This window comes from Neopsephotus bourkii, unplaced genomic scaffold, assembly GCF_033783945.1.
Source record: "Neopsephotus bourkii isolate Nb327-2 ecotype Australia unplaced genomic scaffold, CSIRO-AGI_Nbou_v1 NB_1765, whole genome shotgun sequence".
Taxonomy (NCBI): Eukaryota; Metazoa; Chordata; class Aves; order Psittaciformes; family Psittacidae; genus Neopsephotus; species Neopsephotus bourkii.
Window position 1 is genome coordinate 12,366,235 of NW_026902239.1, and position 19,632 is coordinate 12,385,866.

The following is a 19,632-nucleotide window of genomic DNA, read 5'->3' on the forward strand; positions in this document are numbered from 1 at the left end:
TTTACTAGCTACCCCAGTTCTAAGACGCTACTTGCTCCTACCACCTACTTCCGTGAGGAAACGACACTTACTCCACCGCAGACCAGTACACACCCAGGGGCCAGCAATACCTTACCCCCGTTACGCACCCATGCACACCGGGCTATAGTGCCCCTGGCACCTTTCCAGGGCTCAAGAGCTCCGCCCTAGTCCCCTCGGCACCCACTGCGTTTTCAGGGCTCCCTATGAGGAAAAGCCTTAGACGGTTACCTCAGATGCACCAAGCTCTGCCACAGAGGGGCAGCCCTACCCAAAGCCCGTACACTCACCCCTCTCCCCCTTGCCCGGAGCAGCGAGGCCGCCGCTAACAGAACCCAGCGCCAACGGCCGGCGCAAGCGAGGGGAGGGGACGCAGCGCAGAGCGCGCGCACCTGCCGCGGGAAGAGTAAGGAACCGAGGCTCCTCGTGGCTGCGCGCGCGCTGTCGCCGTGTGGCGGTCGCGGCCCCGGCCACTCCGGAGGCGGGAGGCGGCAGGCGGCGGGCGGGCCAGTGACGTGAGGGCTGCCTTGAGTAAACAGCCCGGCGGCAGCCCGGCAACCGGGCAGCACCCCTCCGCCCGAGGGCCGGGTCAGCCTGGCCTCCCCGACCGGTGTCGGGAAACGGACGGGGAGGAAAGGCTGGAGCCCCTTCGCTCAGCGGCACCGGAAGGCTGTCGCCGCAGCTCGGCGTGGCTGGTGGGGACGGTGGCAGTAGGGAGCAGCCGAAGCTGGTCCTGAGGCGGGAGGAGCCGCCCCGGGCAGCGTTTCGCGGTAGGGCCGGTGCCAGCGGAGCCCGATCAGCGGCGGCGGCCGGGCGGTGAAGATGGCGACCCCAGGGATGGGCTGGCAGCAACCACAGCACGGCTACAGCGGCGGCTCCGCGCCCGGCACGGGAAAACTCGGCTCGGGGTCCGCGCAGCCGGGTCCGGGCGTTGAGCACAGCCCGGACCTGCATTTCAAAATGAGCAAGAAGATTGCCCAGCTCACCAAGGTGAGCTCCCGCCTCCAGGGAGGCGCGCCGGGTCCTGTGCCCCCCGAGCTTCTCCCTCTTATGATCTGTTTCCCTTCGCTTCTCGCCGTCACCCGTGTGCCTGAAGAGGCCGGCTCTCCTCGGGGGGAGTGTTAAACCAGGGTGGGCTGCAGCTGGGGTGTACCCGAAGGTCAGGCCCGCTGCTGCCGCCTTGCCCTGACAGCGGCCCCGGGCCCAAAGATGAAGAGCGCCGAACCGGGGCCCTGCGGTGAGAGCTCCGGCCTGGCGCTGCGTGGGGGCAGCGGGCGCGGGGACAGGCCGGGCGCCGAAACCGCCGCAGTGCCGGTCCTCGGCTGGTTGTGTGAGAATCCGGCTGGCATGGCCGGGTACCGGGGTGTGCGGGAGGCGATCCCTGGCGCGCTTGCGGTTTATTCCGTGGAAACTATGGCTTCTCTTCTAACCCTTTAGTAAGCAGTTCTCCGAGAACGGAGAAATAGAGAAATTCGAGTGATGCTTGCTGTCCATTTGCTGAGGATACATATCCTTATTTAAGGTATCTAGCAATATTTTAAAGCCTTAGGTGGTGAGAGCGAAGTGTTAAAATATCTCTGATCTGTGTTGCTCGCTGAACAGTTTTTCATTCTGTCATCCCCAGTATAAAAAAAATACCTGCATCTTTGTTAAAAGTTGGGATCAAACTGCAACGTGTTTTGAAAGCACAGTGTTAAGGCTGGTAGGCCCCATGTTTCAAATGTGGTCGTATCTACGATTTACTTGGAATAGCTTAAAAAAATGCGTTGATGCTCTAATCTCTCTTTTGGGATGCTCAACCTGAATGTGAATAGCATTGTTTAGGAAATGAAAGACAGGCTTTCTTTGTTAAAGGGAAAGCAGAAGTAATTTCTGTCAAGAATTACATGGCTGAAACATTTAAAGGTAATTTAAAAGCACTGTGGGAACTGCTGGTATTCTTCAAATATATGCAAAATGGATGAAGGTGACATTTCGTTGGAACAGCTAAGAGTGACGGCTGCTGGCAGTCTCACAGTGGAAAAAGTTCATATTTATGCACAGCTGGTGTACTGTTGACCAGTTAAAAATAGTATTTATTGTGGCACACCTTGCACCTTAATGTATTGGAAAGCTGAGGGCTGAGGAATATTTTGTCTTTGAGTTCAGAGTCTAATTTCTTTATATATTAACATCAGTGGAACAAAAGTTGTAATTTCATAACGAGACAAGTAGAATTAAGATAAAATGAAGATTCTCTTCGGATTTACTTCATGTCCATGTGAATGATTAATTAAAATATTGAAGATATTACTGTAGACTTCTGCTTCCTGAAAGGTGCAAAAACCACCTGGAGACCATAAATGTATTTTAGACTTACCTTAGGGCCTAGTGCATATGCAAAGTAATACTTTCAAAGAATATTTTTTATTTCTGTGTGTCCTTTGATATATTTCCTTTCCTTTCTCTAGGAACTTACTGAGCAGTTTATAGATGATTTCAGAAACAGTGTTACACTTCACAACAGAAGTCATTTGTGTATACCCCATGAGTTCCACATCACTGGGCATGTGCCCTGTGCTCTTTCAGTTATTATGTGTCAAGTATCTTGAGGTGGATGAGAGTTAAATATGGTGGATGTGTGGTGTTGGACTATTTTGAACTTCTGTATTGGAAAATATGAAGAGAGTGAAAGTAAATGCTGTTTTGTTTGGGGTTTTTAATGGTTTTTTTTTTATGATGCATAGTAGAGTTCTAAAATTGTAGAAATTGTGTGCATGTCTGTTCTGCCAAAGTCTTCAGAGTGGTGCAAGTAAAAGCTATGAATTGTCTTCTGCTTATGTGTTTAAAATAACTGTAAACTATATGTTTGTACAAAGAGTTTATATGTAACTTAGGCTTTTGCATGATTGCAATATTGTATTTGTTTCCAGTGACTTGCAGATTCTGGTAATGTTTTAGTTTGCATGTTCGTGTTCTGTTTTCAAGTTTTAGGGAGAAAACTTAGAAAATCAGCTGATCTTTTTACTGACTGGTAGTCTGGAGCAAAGAATAGTATTTTTTTATATGATACAGGGTGTGTAATAAACATACTTGCACCTATTGCAAGAATAAAATTAAGGGAAATAAAAAATATTCTATGGCAGTAATTTAATAGAAGTGCAAATTTTGACAAGTTTGTAGTTAGAGGGCTCAGGACCTACATTTCTGTTTACTTGACCTCTCAGAAAGGGAGGCTTAAAAGAAGTATAGAAAATTCTGGGTAAAGTATAATCAAAACTTTCTAACCTGCTCTAGAATCTGAAGCCTGACTTGATAATAGCTGCAGAAGTTAACCCTTGAGAAAGGATTCAAGCTACAGGGGAAAATAGAAAAACAATAATTTCTGTAAGCAAGAGTTAACTTTCAGAGAAGAATTAACTTCACTTTGCAGAAGATTTCTGGAAATAAGATGATGTGAAAAAAATATTAGGGTATTTCTGTGAAGGTCTTTTGACCAAATTGTGCTGTTCTAGCTTTGCCAAATGTTTCCTAACTTAGGTCTATAGTGTTTCACTTCAGTAATCTAGGAACTTCTTATCAAGAATGACACTTCTTAATCGTGCTTCTCAAATTGTTTAGTGTCTTAATATGACATTTCTCACACACCTTCAGTTGTTTTCCCTAATTATTTTTTTTTTTCTTCCAAATCTTCCCTGTGACAGCCTTGAGGATATATTCAGTTTCTCAGTGGATTCAGAGTTGAAGTCAGGTGCTTTACCAGGTCAAAGCAAAACCACCAATATAGCATAGGAAAAGGAAATTGAAATATGCACTGCCAAAGGGGTATACATAGTTAAGTTACCCAGACAGCTTCAGTCTCTGACAAAAAAATTGTGACTCAATGGTTTGGTTTTGCTCACTCTTGTATAGTTTGTATTACAAGCCGTGAGTAGCAGCAGAAGAAAATGATTTCCCCACAGAAGATGCAGGTCACTCATGAAGTAAATAAGAAAATTCACAATTAGGATTTCTCTGATTTTCTAATGTTTTCATATTACTTAGAATTTGATGTTTCAGTCAAAACAATACAAGAACACAAAGAAAAAGGTGAAATTTGTTCAATAGCCGGATTTAATCAGAGATTCAGAGTGAGGCAAAATAAGAAACAAATCCATTTCACTAAGCACAACATTTCTGAGGTGCTTAACTATGCTTTAACTTCTGACAGGGAGGGGAAGACTTACTTGATTTAACTTTAATATGCTTAATTCACAGGGGAAGGTAAAACAAGTAGTTAGACATGCAGCTTTAAAAAATAAGATGATACTCCATGTACTGTTTAAAAGACTGTGGTAAATTATAACTGAAGCAATTTTAGGTTTTCCTCTTCAGCATAAGCTCCTTAGCTTTAGGAGTTTTGAAAGATATGTGTACCGGTTTGGGGATAAAGTAGCATCTGACACAAAGATTAAAGCCAAGAAGAAATAAACTGTGATTATGAGATTGCATATATGTGTTTCTGCTACTGCATGCTGGAGTGCTAATGCAGCATTGAATTATGCCTGCCACAGATGAAAATATGCATATATATATTTAATTAGCTTGCATAAGACAACTGGAATAGAAAACAAAAAGTGAGTTGCTGCTATGCCTACACTAGTAGGGGAGAATGGGATTAGTTTTTGCAATTGCCAAAAGAGTACCAGTTCAGGTGGGGTTTTTTTTTGTTTGTTTTGTTTTGTTTGTTTTTGTTTAGTTTTGGTGGTGTTTTCTGGTTTTTGTTTGTTTGTTTTGGGTTTTTTGTGTGGTTCTGATGTTTTAGTTGTTGGTTGGTTTGGTTTGTTAGTTTTTTGGTGTTGTGGTTTTTTTTTTGTTTATTTTTTTTTTGCGCTGTAGTTCTGTAGTTTGCAGATCTAGCATTTGTGGTTGAGAAATCCATATCCTAAATGTGTCTGCAAAATCTGTTGTGCAAGCCGTTTGACATCAACATAAATCTTTGACTTTTATGGAACACAACTGCATGATCCACATTGGGATTATGCAATGAGAATCTTCAGCATTGATTTGGTTGCATATTAGTTGCAGAAATTTTACATTAGCTGGAAGAAGAGTCTGCATCTTCTGCCTTGCAGATGATATGTACTTCTCAGTGATCGTTTCTATCCATTTAATAAAAAGAAAAAAATGGTACAGAGCTCCAGTGTTTTCTCTTAGCTTAGAGCTGGAAGGTTCTGTTCTGGAAAGGTTCTAAAAAACTGGACTAGTTCAAAGGCTAAGGCAACAAAGTTATCCAAGGCTTGTTATAATTCAGTAAACAAGAAACTAGAATCTGGGACTCCTTGGACCAGAGTTCTGTTCTCAATTCTGCCATGAGCTTGCTGTGAAAATTTGGGAAACTTTTTTTTTTTTTTTTTTAACAACAGCAACAAAAAAATAATTTTTTTGTTTTCCTGTCTTCCTCTGTTAGAGAGAAGTACTTAGAGAATAGATGTCAATGTAGTAGTTGAGTTGCTTGACGATGTAAATTTATTTCAAGGAATAAAGAGCAAATTTTATGATCTCTAATTCAGATGGTTATGCTTGTTATTGTGCGGAATTTTTGTCTGGAGTAGTTAAAGGTGTCCCTCGGGTGGCACTGAATCCACTGCTATGGAAGCAAGAGCTATAGGGTTTAACTTACATTAATGATTCTTAACAAAATGTTTCCAGTGAAACTTCATCAGTTTATATTTGGAAGTGTTTTACCTCAGGGAGGCAGGAGCAGAAACCCAACTTAACCTCTTGCAGAATGTTCATTGTACATAGAATTGGAATAAGGCATAAAAGAATAACCCTTAAGAACAGGGAAAAAATGACTGTCTAAACCCCTGGTAGAACTGTTTTGATGTTAGCTGTCATCATGTGGTATTTGATGCCGTTAACAGTTTCATGAGAACTTGGGGTTTTTCAAGCAGCCTTATTCCATCTCTTCAATGTGTGTTAACGTTGGCAGTAGGCCAGTATTTGCTAACAGCTCTAGGACTGCATGAAAAGAACTGAAATTTTGAGGCGGGTGTGATTTGAGTACATATTTGATTGCAAAATTTTTGCATATGCTTCTGACTGGTAATGTGGGAATAAATGTCATGTTTTATTGTCACATTACAGTAGTTTTCAGGGACCAGAAAAATATGAAAAGATAGTATCAGATATTCAATTAATTTACATTTTTTTTCTGGAGATACTTAATTTTGGGTTCTGTTAATTATTCCAAAGGTAGCTGAAGTAAGCCCTCTAAGAAGGTGGAGACCTTTTAGGAGGAACTGAGAAAGTTAGAGACACAATATTTCTGAGGCGAGTATCTAAATATTTGGAGGTTTTAATCATGCTAGAATAGGCTCTCCATCTTCCCTTTCTGACTCTGTCCATGGGGTGTTTTGTGTCCTCTTTCTGCAGTAGTTATGGTCTTCACAAGGGATATTCGCAGAAGGGAAGTTTTCTGTACCCATGGTAGTATGAGGACAAAGGTGGGGCAAAGTAAAAATGGCATATTTTTAATACCATCTGGTATAGTTCAGGTAAAGTAAATAGGGCTTTCAGGCTCTCAAAATCATCTTTAGACCTTAAAGACAATAACTGCTGATTTTATTAATCTGAATACTTGGTAGTTGAAGCACTTAAAATTTCCTTCAGCTGTGGCTTCTAATTTGAACCTGAAGAGGTCTTTCTTACCTTCCATGTTTTGTAGGACAAGAATTATGGAATTTTGTGTTACAGTTGATATGCTTTTTGTCTCTGAATGTAGAGATCAGGGATCTTAAAAAATAGAAAAAAAAGTCAACAGTCCTGTTATGAAGTCTGGGAACTCTTATTTATCATGACTAGTTGAGAAAAGTTAATTGTTTTGATACTTGAAGACCTTAGGACAGTGTATCCCTCAAATGGGTCTTTGATTCGTTATCATTGCAAATCTGTAATGTGAGACTGCAGGGGTGCTGTGTGGACCTGATATGGGTATCTTTTAGAGCTCAGAGTTGAGGTATGTGTGAATTAGGTCAATAACTTTACAGTCTGTTGTCACAAGACATCAAGAAGAAAGAAGTAGGACATGAATGAAGTATTTTTTAATATTAAAAAAATTACTCAGATTCCTTTGCTCTCCACCTGCATAGTCTTAATGGTTGACTAGAAACTTGGGAGTTCTTCTGAGACCACTGACAACTTAATGTTCTATTTTCTGGATATGCGTGTAATTGAAAGTGGGATGTTGTTGAAAAACTGTCTGATCACACATTCACATAAACTACTAGTCTAAAATACCTCTTTGATATGGCTGTGCATATACTGGCTTCTCTGAGACTGCTGGGTGGTTTTTTTTGTGTTTTGTTATTGGGGTTTTTTTGGGCGGGGTGGAGGAAGGGTTGCTTGGTTGGTTTTATCCCCACATTTGTGAGGCACTGGAAGAGATTCCACAGAGAAGTTGTAGGTGCCCCATTCCTGGAAATGTTCAAGGCCAGGTTGGACAGGGCTTGGAGTAACCTGGTCTAGTGGAAGATGTCGCTGCCTGTGGCAGGGTGGTTGGAACTAGATGATCTTTAAGATGAACTCAAACCATTTTATGATTCTATGAATAATCAAAATGAAGAGACAAATTAGGATAGAGGAGAAATAATACAATGTGGCACTTACAGACATAGGTTAGTGGTTGACTTGACAGTATTAGGTTTATAGTTTAATGGTCATAAGGGTCTTTTCCAACCTAAACAATTCTATGATTCTATGTGTATCCTCTTGCTCCATGCTTATACTTATTTATTGCTATGGTTGAATAATACATAGTTACAAAGAGCTGGAAAACTGCTAGACGTTATCGCCCTGATGTGTACTTCAGCAGTTAAATCTGATATGCCAGTGCATTAACGGTGTTTAAAGATAACCTGAAAGACAAGGATTTTAGTACAAAGTTCAATGTTACTGACGTGTCAGAATTAAAAAACTAAAGAAGAAAGAACATGCAGGCCGTGATTTTGTTTGTTTTACTGTTGTTACAGTTTTCAGTACTGCATTATTAAAGGAAGCTTTTGCTATTATCTTGATTCAGATAAGATCAAGAAAGTGTGAATTCAGAGCTAAGAATATAATACTGAAATACTTTCCTCCAGATGTGAAAGTTGTAAACAGGAAAGTCTTTATGTATATTTGGAAAAAAAAGAAAAATCAATGGTTGAACTGTATGTGTTCGTACAACGTATTTATAGGTTAATTTTTTTGTGCATTTGTGAATTGCTTAAACCGTGACTCATGGACAGAGCACTTTGAAGTCCTCAATCCTGCCAGGAGTTTTGATTTGTGAAGTCGTATCAAAATATATCAGCAGAAGACAGTTGGTTTTCTTTGGTATTAAATCCCATGAATGCATGAAGAAGTTGTTTTAAAATGATGAGTCTTATCGCTCCTTTAGAAAAAGTTAGATTGCAATTTAATTTTAGTTGTAGTGGTTATGTACTCTCTTCAAACACTGTAAAGCTGTATTTAGTTGCAGTGTTGTGTTTGGGTGTTTCTGTATTGTCATGCAACGTATTGGTCACACACACTTTTATATATATATATATATCGCTGGAAGTGCGGTTAGATATATACTGCATTCGGTACATGTGTAGAATACATGTCGTCATAAGTCATTGTGTTGGTGCAGTAACTTCCAGCCTTAAGTAGCTTCTAACCACTGAAATTCTTTTAATATCTCATTCTCTAAGCTCAGGCTTTGGCTTTAATAAAAACAGTCACTTTGCTAGTGATCTCAAGGTTTCCCCACCCCTGCTAGTCTCCATTGAAAACTTTGCTCTCCTGATAACTGCATGGAGGAGGGGGCATACCTTGAGTAATTGCTCACTTTTTCTTACTGTTTGCAGGCCAATTGCTAAATAGATCCATCAAATCTCAACATAACATTATGAAATCAGATGTGTATGTCTTTTGGCTGATACAGATTTGGCAGTAGTAAGCCAGGTTTTTATCTATTCTTCTAACGACTGATGTCATACCAATAACCAAAGGCATTGCATTCCGCAAATAACCAGAAGAAACAAAGCCAGTTTAAAGCTATTCACCATCTTGTCCTACTTAACATGTATTACCTGGTTCTGTTTCCTGAGTTGGGCTTTTTTAACCGACTCTAGAAGGCTGTGAGGAAGAGCAACCTTTTGCTGATGTTGTTACTTGGCTGGGCTCAAAATGACAGCCTTTAAAAATAGCTACTATTAAAAAGCGCATGAAGTCCTTCCTGTTTACGATGCTCCTGTTAAATGAACAATCTTTTAGCTGAAAGAAGTAGTGTGAGATAATCATACAGAATCCTTGCTCTCTATTTTCATTTTTATGAGACTACTTTAATCTTTCCAGACAGTTTCCTAAAATTTCATTTCTGGAAATGTGACCTGTAATATGTTTAGAAAACAGGTGTATTATAATCCAGAGATTTTTTACTTCAACAGTGTTTTTGTTCACAACACAACTGAAAGCTATAACTTTTAGTAAAGGGTGTCTGACACTGCCTTCTCAGATCTAGTACTTTGCAGACTGGATGCTGATGTGTTTGGATAGGTTGTACTAAAATGTCTTTCAGTAATCTCCTATGACTGTCTTTGTCCTTTTTAAACTTGACAAATGAATATAAGGTTAAATTATTTCTGTAATAAAGATTAGGGAAAACTACTTGGTTTTTTTTTTTTTTTTTTAGTTTATCAGCTTTGTGTAGATATGTGTTTCACACTTTTTGGTTATTTGTAGCTGCTAGTAATAAGTAATCAAGGTGTGTTTACAGATTAAAAAAATTTTTAAACACCTTGAAATCAATGTAAATATTCTTTCCAGCATTAACCTGTATTACCAACATAGTAATGTATACTGCTTACATATTTATTTAAAAAAATGCTGTTTGTGTTTTGTCACCAAGTGGTAGAACTTACTTTGAAATTTTTGATCCATTGTTTTGGTTGGGTTCTTCACTAACTTTCCATGTTGTATCTAAAATAGCATTTACATCTAGTTCCATTCAGTTCCTGTGCCATAAAAATCAGCCCTGCCCTTCTCCCACTCTTCCCCTCCCTTCACTATGCACCTCCCCCTCTCCCTGGATTATTTTATTTTTTTCTTTTTAAAAGCATATGGCCATTTGCTTTATGCTGAGCTAGAATCTGCAAAAATATGTCCTCAAGCAGAGGCTGGACTTTGGCATGAAATCAGTTTACGTATTCTTTGAGCTGATCTAGTTATGGTCTGTAGCTGTTCTCTCTACTCCCATGATTCTTGTCTTGCCTTTCTATATTTCTGTGTTCTCCCTCACACTTTGCCACGTATTTCTTTTCAGTCTACAGCGTAGACCATTCACAATTTGGTGTATGTAGTATATTCTGCTTTACCTCCAAGTACTTAATGCACAAAATGGTAATTCTTGTAATTTATGTTTGGGCAGGCACTGTTTTACAAAAAATCTTTGTACCTTCTGTACAAGTGAAGAGCCTGAAGCAAGTTTATCTTCGGTTGGTTTTCATTGTTTCACATAGCCAGGTGTTGGTACTCTGGAATAAAATATATTCGAAATCCCAGATTATTTTTTTTTAAGTTTGTTTATTTTATGAAGCTATTTATGTGATAGACATTTTCCTCTGATGGCAACTGTAAAATGGTTTGGGTGTTTTTGCTGTTGGTGTTTTTTGTTGTTGTTGGGGTTTTGGGGGTTTTGTTTCTTTTTGGGTTTTTTTTTTATTGTGGGTTTTTTTTTTCTTACAGGCATATGCTCACTGATCCTGAGGGAAACTGAATTTCCTGCTCTCAGAAAACTGTTAGTTTGACAAAATGGGAGAGAAAAGTAACATGTCCTCTCAGTATATAATATCAAGAAAGTTACATGCTGATTATGAACTGTAGCTACTGTATGTGCCTGTATGAAATTCTGGTAAATGACCCTTGAAGAAAACCTTACTGAAGTCCTGACTGACAATGCTATATTTGATTTTAGATTTGCCACTAGTCTAGAGCCTCTTCTTTTCTTATATATAGGAAAGGTATTCTTCTAGGTTCTTACAGAAAAAGGAAGATTTTTTTTTTTTTGATGTGCAAAAAGAAAACTTTCTCATCTGGGAAGCATAAAAAAATCCCAGTAGTTTGAAAAAAAAACGAGGGAAAAAAAAAAAGCAATAATTTCAAGTTTATCTCAGGACTGATTTGAACGAAGAATGGGATGTGTATTTCAGTGAAGTCTGATGCTGTACGTGATTGTCTTGGAAACCGTGTGAAGCGGAGCCTTGTCTGACGCTCTGCCTGTCGGTTGTGTTGAACAGTTGAGAAGTTTTCTCCTGCCCTGTTTTGCTCTGTTGCCGCAGAGTTGGAGAAAGGCGACGGCCTGCCGCTCTCCTGGTGCTGATCAGGTCTTGCCACTGAGGCATCGTTTGTAGCTCTCCGTGGTGCTGAACGTGGGGTCTCCTCGGCGTTTTAGCTTAACTGGCATGATGTCAAAAGCAAAAAAGTTTTACTTCCTGTTATGCAAATCAGTACGTTTCCCTACTAGCAAGATCTCTTTAGAGGCCCAATTTACATAACTACAGTTTCCCAGCCCTTGTACGTAGTCAGCGTAGTGAGCTATAACTTTGATTACACTGAACTAGTTGGAGGCAAGTGCAATTAATTATTTCTTTGAAAATGTATGCCATTCCTTTTTGCAGTAGCTTCCCAAAGGCCTGACAAAAAGAGCAGGAAGTGAAAATTAAAACAAGCACTAGTATTTTTCTGGGTGTTCTGTCAGTTAGCAAATTACAAAATGCTCGAGGATATTTGAATGTGCAGCAGCACTTTATCCATATTGTCAGGAGTCTAAAAGAGGGGTTCAAGTTTGATTTCCCAAAGTTAACTTAGGGAATATACAATACAGAACTTGATAATTTCTTTTAGTATTTATAGTTGGTTTAGTTCTGTTCTTAAAAGATAAGAATGCAATTGTTTCAGGGTTTTAAAAAGTAGAAGATGCAGCTGTCTTGTTATAAAATTAATTAAAGGTATGTATTCTATTTGCAAATAGTTGCCCAAAGTATCTGAGATTCAAAAGCCCTTGTAGCCTCAAAAAGAAGAAGAAAATGCAACTTGGGTATTTTATACTGCTAAAAAGCATCTATTTTGGTGATTAATCAAAAACAGTGATACAGATGTGTATAATTACTACCTTTTCCACCCTGTTTTTCCACTTAGGTGTTACTAGGTTTTGTTTTGGGAAACTCTGAATGTAATATCCCTCTGCTGAGAGAATTTGTTTGTGTATGGAACAATTCTTGTAGAGTGAAGATCTTGCTATTTCATTTGTTTTGCCGAAAGCAAACTGCTGTTATTTTCTCAATGCAAAATCAGTTGCTTAGCTCTGAGAATTTTCCAGTGCATTGTTTCACACCCAGAAACAGATGTAATACAAATATACTACCTTACATTCCTCTTAGGAATGTATTACCTGAAAGACTAAAATATGCAAACATTCAAGAAAAATCTGTAAGGAGGTAAGCTTTGAAACTAAAACAGAGCTTGGAGTAGCCCTTTGTCCTATCCTGTTTTTCTTGCAGCAATTTAAGGTCTGGTCATATTGCACACATATGACACATATAGCAGATGTGTCAACTATATTCTAGGTAGATGATTAGAGGGTAAATGGGGTTCTTTCTCACCAGGAGGCAGATTGGGGAATTTGTACATCTGTCACTAAATCTTTTTTTTTTTTCCACTTTTTAAATTTCCTTCATTATGCTTCTCAAGGTTTAACTGTCTGAGGAAATTGCCTAAAGCTAACTGTGCTGCAGATTTGGGATGGTTGTTTCTGTTATAACCTGATTGATAAAGGTTAACATCCCAGAACTGGAAAGGAGTTTTGACTGGGTGTTGGTACTGCCACATCTCTCCCAGCACAAGGGTATTGAGTTGCAGTTACAGGTATATACTAAATCAATCTGTAACAGAGGAAACAGATGATTCAAGTTGCATGCAGAATGAATACCTGAACTGTTCCTGTTCATTAGAGGGCTCTGAAAGACACTTTCACAGTCTGTTTTTTATTACAATGAAATTTAATGTTCTTTTTGTCCATTAATGTCCATAATGTCGTATGTCCTTTTTGGTCAACTCTCGTGTTCTTTTCTGTGAAAATAAGTACACTTGAAGTAATTTGATTGATTTGACTTCCTAATTCAAGTCACTGATTTACTGCATGACAACTTGGGGCTATAATGCATAGCTAGTCTTCTCTTACATGCTTATGTTTGCCCTTAAAAATGGTGGGTTACCTGCTATCTGAACATCCCAATAGGCTGTGTCAGATGTTGAAACAGATGAGTTTCCTATTGGTTACACCTACACCTCTGTTTGTACCTTCCTTATGCTTGCTTTCTAAAGAAAATGGTTATTTTCAAACAGAAATCATGTATGGTACATTGTGTAGCTTGTTTTTAAGTGATTTTTGTCTGTGCTTAGGCAACTGGGCCAAGGTGGAAGCTGCAGCTGCAATGCTGATTTCGGTTCTCAACATGTAGATGATATGGGGGGTGTGGATTAGAGGGCTTCTGCATTAACAGCTCATTTCATATCTTGTTTTCTGAGATATGGTATAGTATTACCAGACATGAATCTTCTGTGTAATGTAGCTGAAGGGCCTTACAAGGCAGCTATATCACTTCTCTTGCAGATGCTCACAAAGCATTGAAAACTTTAGTTTTCTTTTTTTAATGTGGCCTGAAAAACTCAAATGATCAGGTTTCTTTAACTCATGTCAGGTTTTTATTTGTTTGTAGGTTTTTGTTTATTTATGCATTTGTTTTGTTTTGTTATAATGGAGTAGAAAGTAAGTTTAATCCCTAGTAAGTGCCTGGTGTGTGTGTGTGTGTGTGTGTGTGTGGTGAGTTTTAGTTGTTTAGTACTTTGGTAATCAGTCCATTACTGGCTTTTTGCCTCTCTTTGAAGCTTGTATGTTGGGGGGGAGGGGGATATTTCTTCTTTATTATGATTCACTGGTATCATTAGTGTTTCACTTTAAAGACATTTCAGTGAATTTGTTGGAAACTCTGCATTGAGTTCTAGTATGTTTTATGTCGTGATACCATGACTAAAGACTGTCCAAAATACAGGAGGCATATGAAGAACTTAATGAAAACCCAATGGCAAGCTAGCAAGTGCAAGCATTAATTTAACTTTTTATCTGTAAAAGGAAACTTTTCTGAAATATATGTACCTCTGTTGATATGCATCAAGCTTAATTTTTAATGTTGGTTTGTTTGTTATACATAACTTTATACTTTCATGGAAAAGATGTTGTTTCAGAAGCAGCATTGTACACAGTCTTTTAATCCTTAAACTATAGGTAGAAATTCATGGAAGTTCTCTTAAAGTGTTGATTAGAATTACGGAGAGGATCTGCTAAAAGCAGAACAGAAAGCTAGGTATCAAAATCTATCCTCTTTATCAGAACCTTTTCTGACCATGTTAGGAGGAGTGCACAAATTATTGGAGATACTTGGGCTTATATTTTGTTAAGAGTATTGTTGTTTAAAAACAAACAAATAAAACAAAATAAAAACAAAACACAAAAAACCAAACAGGCAAACAAAACCAAAAAAACCAAACAACCCCAAATGAACCACAGCATAAACACTATTTGCTTGCTAAATTTGAAATTGTGCTTTGAAAAAATACTTGAAACTTCAGCAAATTTGTTGTCTTCTTATAAATGTTTTAAATTTGCAAAGCTAATCATTCCATACTGTCTCTTAACAAGTTAAGAGTTCTACAGATGTAAAATTGATGTATTGGAAGCTGCATTGTACATACAGTAGTCTTAAAATGTGCCTCAGAAGGTTTTCTCAGTATTCTGTTCTATGCATATGTTCTCTGTATACGAGTTACGCAGATAATTCATTTTTCTTTTAGCTAATTGTGTATTTTGCAGTCTGCCACCAATTTAGCTTTCTTTTTTTTTTTGTGTTTTATTTTATTTCCCTTTTCATATAAAAAAAGAGGTTTTTACAGTACTAGTTGGAGCCAGACATGTTTGCTTGAGAGACTGAGTATATAAACTGACATGTGGATGATACAGATCTGTACCTACCTCAAGCCCGAAGGACTTGAACTAATTATTTAATGTGAAGATGCACAGAAGTGCTCAATGTTTAATTTTTTTCTTGAAAGGCTACTTAGATTAGATATACATGTCTTCCTCAATTTAAGATTGCCACTGCTTTTTCCACTGCTGACTTTTTTTGGTATGCTGAAGAAAAGAAGACTTCTTGCTTTTCCTTTAATCATCTTGCTTTATCATGTTTCATGTTTTTTCATACTTTTATCGTGCCTTATCATGTTTATCATGTATCACAGATTTTCGTCTTAGGATAGCTTGTCACACGCAAAATTTGAGGTCTTGATGACGATCCTTAGTTGATTGTATGGGGAATTTTTTTTGGAGGTGAAAACTTCTGAAGAGTCTTACAGGCTTTCATATGATAAATTGCTGGAAGGGTAGGAGTTAATGTCTCCCATTTAATGTGGGGTAAAGTAAGTATTCAAAAAGAAGCAAATCATTGCAGTGTAAATACTTTTAAAAGAAGCTTCGTGTATTCTAGCTGCCCAATTATGCAGCTGCATGGAACAGCTTTTTAAGAACGTTCACTAACATAGCTCTGTAGAAGATTATATCACTGATGAAGTTTAGATCTAGCTGGATAGCTGCAATAAAGAAAATACATATGTTAAACTGGTGATTAAGTGTTCAGGTTGAGAAACCACAGGATTCCATTTACTGTATTTAAAGGGTTGGATGTAAAAGAGATGCTTTAGAATCACAGAATCATAGAATAGTTAGGGTTTGAAAGGACCTTAAGATCACCTAGTTCCAACCCCCCTGCCATGGGCAGGGACACCTTGCTCTAAACCATATTACCCAAGGCTTTGTCCAACCTGGCCTTGAACACTGCCAGGGATGAAGCATTCACAACCTCCCTGGGCAACCTATTCCAGTGCCTCACCACGCTAACAGGAAAGCATTTCCTCCTTATATCCAGTCTAAACTTCCCCTGTTTAAGTTTTAACCCATTACCCCTTGTCCTGTCACTACGGTCCCTAATGAAGAGTCCATCCCCAGCATCCCTATCGGCCCCCTTCAGATACTGGAAGGCTCCTGTGAGGTCTCCATGCAGCCTTCTCATCTCCAGGCTGAACAGCCCCAACTTTCTCAGCCGATCTTCCTATGGGAGGTGCTCCAGTCCCCGATCATTCTCGTGGCCCTCCTCTGGACTTGTTCCAACAATTCCATGTCCTTCTTATGTTGAGGACACCAGAACTGCACACAATACTCCAAGTGAGGTCTCACGAGAGCAGAATAAAGGGGCAGGATCACCTCCTTCGACCTGCTGGTCACACTCCTTTTGATGCAGCCCAGGATACGGTTGACTTTCTGGGCTGCAAGCGCACACTGAAGCTGGCTCATGTTAAGTTTCTCATCAACTACTATCCCAAAGTCCTTCTCCTTGGGCTGCTCTGAATCTCTTCCCTGCCCAGCCTGTAGCTGTGCCTGGGATTGCTCCGACCCAGCTGTAGGACCTTGCACTTGGCATGGTTAAACTTCATGAGGTTGGCATCAGCCCACCTCACAAGCATGTCAAGGTCCCTCTGGATGGCATTCCTTCCCTCCGGCGTATCAACCGAAACACACAGCTTGGTGTCATCAGCAAACTTGCTGAGGGCGCACTCAATCCCACTGTCCATGGCAGCGACAAAGATGTTGAACAAGACCTGTCCCAACACCGATCCCTGAGGGACACTGCTCATTACTGGTCTCCAGCCGGACATTGAGCCATTGAGCCCAACTCTTTGTGTGTGGCCATCCAGCCAGTTCTTTATCCACTGAGTGGTCCATCCATCAAATTGATGTCTCCCCAATTTAGAGACAAGGATGTCGTGTGGGACAGTGTCGAACGTGTTACACAAGTTCAGGTAGATGACATCAACTGCTCTACCCCTGTCCATCAGTTCTGTAGCCCCATCATAGAAGGCCACCAAATTGGTCAGGCAGGATTTCCCCTTGGTGAAACCATGCTGGCTGTCACCAAGCACCTTGTTGTTTTTCGTGTGCCTTAGCATGCCTTCCAGGAGAATCTGCTCCAGGATTTTTCCAGGCACAGAGGTGAGACTGACTGGTCTGTAATTGCCCGGGTCATCCATTTTCCCCTTCTTGAAAATGGGGGTTATATTTCCCTTTTTCCAGTCGTCAGGAACTTCACCTGACTGCCGTGATTTTTCAAATATGATGGCCAGCAGCTTAGCAACTTCATTTGCCAGCTCCTTCAGGACCCACGGATGGATTTCATCAGGACCCATGGACTCGTGCACATTCAGATTTTTAAGATGGTCTCGAACCAATTCCTCTCCTACAGTGTGCCCAAGGTCTTCATTCTCACAGTCCCTGCATCTGCCTTCCAAGACTTGGGTGGTACAGTCAGAGCCTTTGCTAGAGAAGACCGAGACAAAGAAGTCATTCAGAACCTCAGCCTTCTCCAAATCCTGTGTAGCTAGTTCTCCTGAGAGCTTCCTGAGGGGGCCTACATTCTCCCTAATCTGTTTTTATTTGCTATGTACTTGTAGAATCCCTTCCTGTTATCCTTAATACCCCTAGCTTTAGGAAAATGCAATGTAATTGTACATTTCTAATGGAGATACTACATGGAGTTTTCCTACTGAAGTATACACAATCTTTTTTCCTTTTTCATTTTTTTTTTAATTGAATAGTTGAGAAAACTTGTGGGGAAAGGAACTGTACAAACTTGTAAGTAATAGTTTGGTTTTTTGTTCCTTTTGTTTTTTGTGAGACTGCTTTTAAGGAATTTTAAAACTGATTACATCTTCACTGCTGTTTGTCACGTGCCTGTGTGTTCTCTCCAGATGTATGGTAGACAAGCAGACATTAAGAAGGACTGAAAACTGGCTAAACTGCTGTGCTTTGCAGTGAAGTGTTGCAGTCAGAAGCACAGAGTTGGAGGCCAGTCACTAATAGTGTACTCTAGAGACTGATACTGTTTAACATCTTTGTCAGCAACCTGGATGATGAGACAGAATGTACACTCAACAAGGTTGAGGTGAGACAATGCAAAACTGGGGCAAGGGGTTGATAAAACAGATGGGTGTGCAGCTATTCAGAGCTGGACAGGTTGGAGAAATGCACCGACAGGAATTTCTAGCACGGTCCTGCATCTGGGGCAACATAACAAACACATCATTTGAATTGTCTTGCTGGAAAGCAACTTTGCCAAAAAGGCCCTGGGGTCCAGACAGACAACTACTTGAACGTGGGCCAGCAATGTACCTTTGGCAGAGAAGGTCAATGGCATACTGGACTGCATTAGAAAGAATATCATAGCAGCTCAAGGAGGTAATCATTCTTCTCAGCACTGGTGACACACACCTGGAGTGCTGCGTGCCGTTCTAGGCTCCCCAGAGTGAAAGAGAGATGGACATACTGGAGCAAGCCCAGCAAATGCCCACTAACATTATTAAAGGAGTGGACCATCTGTCATACTAGCAGAGGCAAAGAGCTGGGATTGTTTAGCCTGGTGAAGAGAAAGCTCAGGGGTTCTTATGGGGGTGTGTGTGTATACCAGATGGTAAGAGGAGTAAAGAAGACTGAGAGGGCATATTTTTAGTGGTGCCTCATGAAAAGACAAGGCAGTAGGCAAAAACTAAAAAGTAATTCCATTAAATGTAGAAAAACACATCTTCTGCTGTGAGAATTGTTCAGCTACTGGAACAGATTGCCCAGAGGGGTTCAGGAGTCTCCTTCAATGGAGATATTCAAAAGTCATTTGAGCAAGGCCCAGTGTAGTCTGTTCTAGCTAACCCTGTTTTGAGCAGGGAATTTGAACTAGATGACCTCCAAAGGGGCCTTCCAACCTCATCTCTTCTGTGATTCTGTATACAGGTTGTTTCTATAATCAGTAAGGTGTTGAACCCCTAAGTTGTTGGTGTGAAATTACATGACTAATAGCCAATATTGTGTAAATACTGAGAGATAGCTAGAAATTATAAATATTTTTGTTGTATGATAGATACCTGTAGGTTACTAGAAAGTATCCCAGTGGGCCACTGCAAACTTACCCTAGATTCATCTCAGGGTGAGCTTTGAGAATAAACTTGGACTGTCAAGTGGTTTGATTTGAGCAAAAGTGACTGTACCACCTTCTTTGCTGACTTTATGGTTTTGCTTTTATAACCTAAAAAAAAAATAAATAAAAAAATAGGAGCTTAGTTAGTGATCAGTCCTCAGTTTGAACATCGTTTTTATTTATTTTTCTTTAGTTGAAATATGGATCCTTTTTTTCCAGAGAAAAGGAAAGAAATTACTTCAACGTACTATGATATTTCTAGGTAGGTGGCCCAGATCCTTCTACAGTTACTAAAAAATTCCATGAATAGACAAGTTTGTTTTTTTCATTGTGGAAAGTAAGCATTTGCCATTAAACTCCTGGGGGTGATTTGTAGTTAAGGCCTGCCATAAAGTGAAAATTACTGTAGATAAACATACCAAGCTGTGAGTCTTGCAGTGTATGCTTTTCACTAATATTTCTTTCTTGCATAGCTGCATATTGTTTGGAAGGCTTCATA

The 19,632-nt window shown here is 39.8% G+C and overlaps 1 protein-coding gene across 4 annotated transcripts in view; it reads left to right on the forward strand.

Annotated features, from left to right (window-relative positions):
- The first annotated feature begins 489 nt into the window (after positions 1-489).
- The window catches only part of FAM184A (family with sequence similarity 184 member A), a 69,052-nt gene continuing 49,909 nt past the window's right edge, over positions 490-19,632 (forward strand). For 3 of the 4 annotated variants that reach the window (XM_061378127.1, XM_061378126.1, XM_061378130.1), the window contains exon 1: positions 491-1,008. In XM_061378127.1, the coding sequence (XP_061234111.1) occupies positions 841-1,008 (168 nt within the window). In that variant the 5' untranslated portion in view covers positions 491-840. Of the gene's footprint in view, positions 1,009-19,632 lie in introns of all 4 variants that reach the window. The other variant, XM_061378125.1, reaches the window with a different exon arrangement.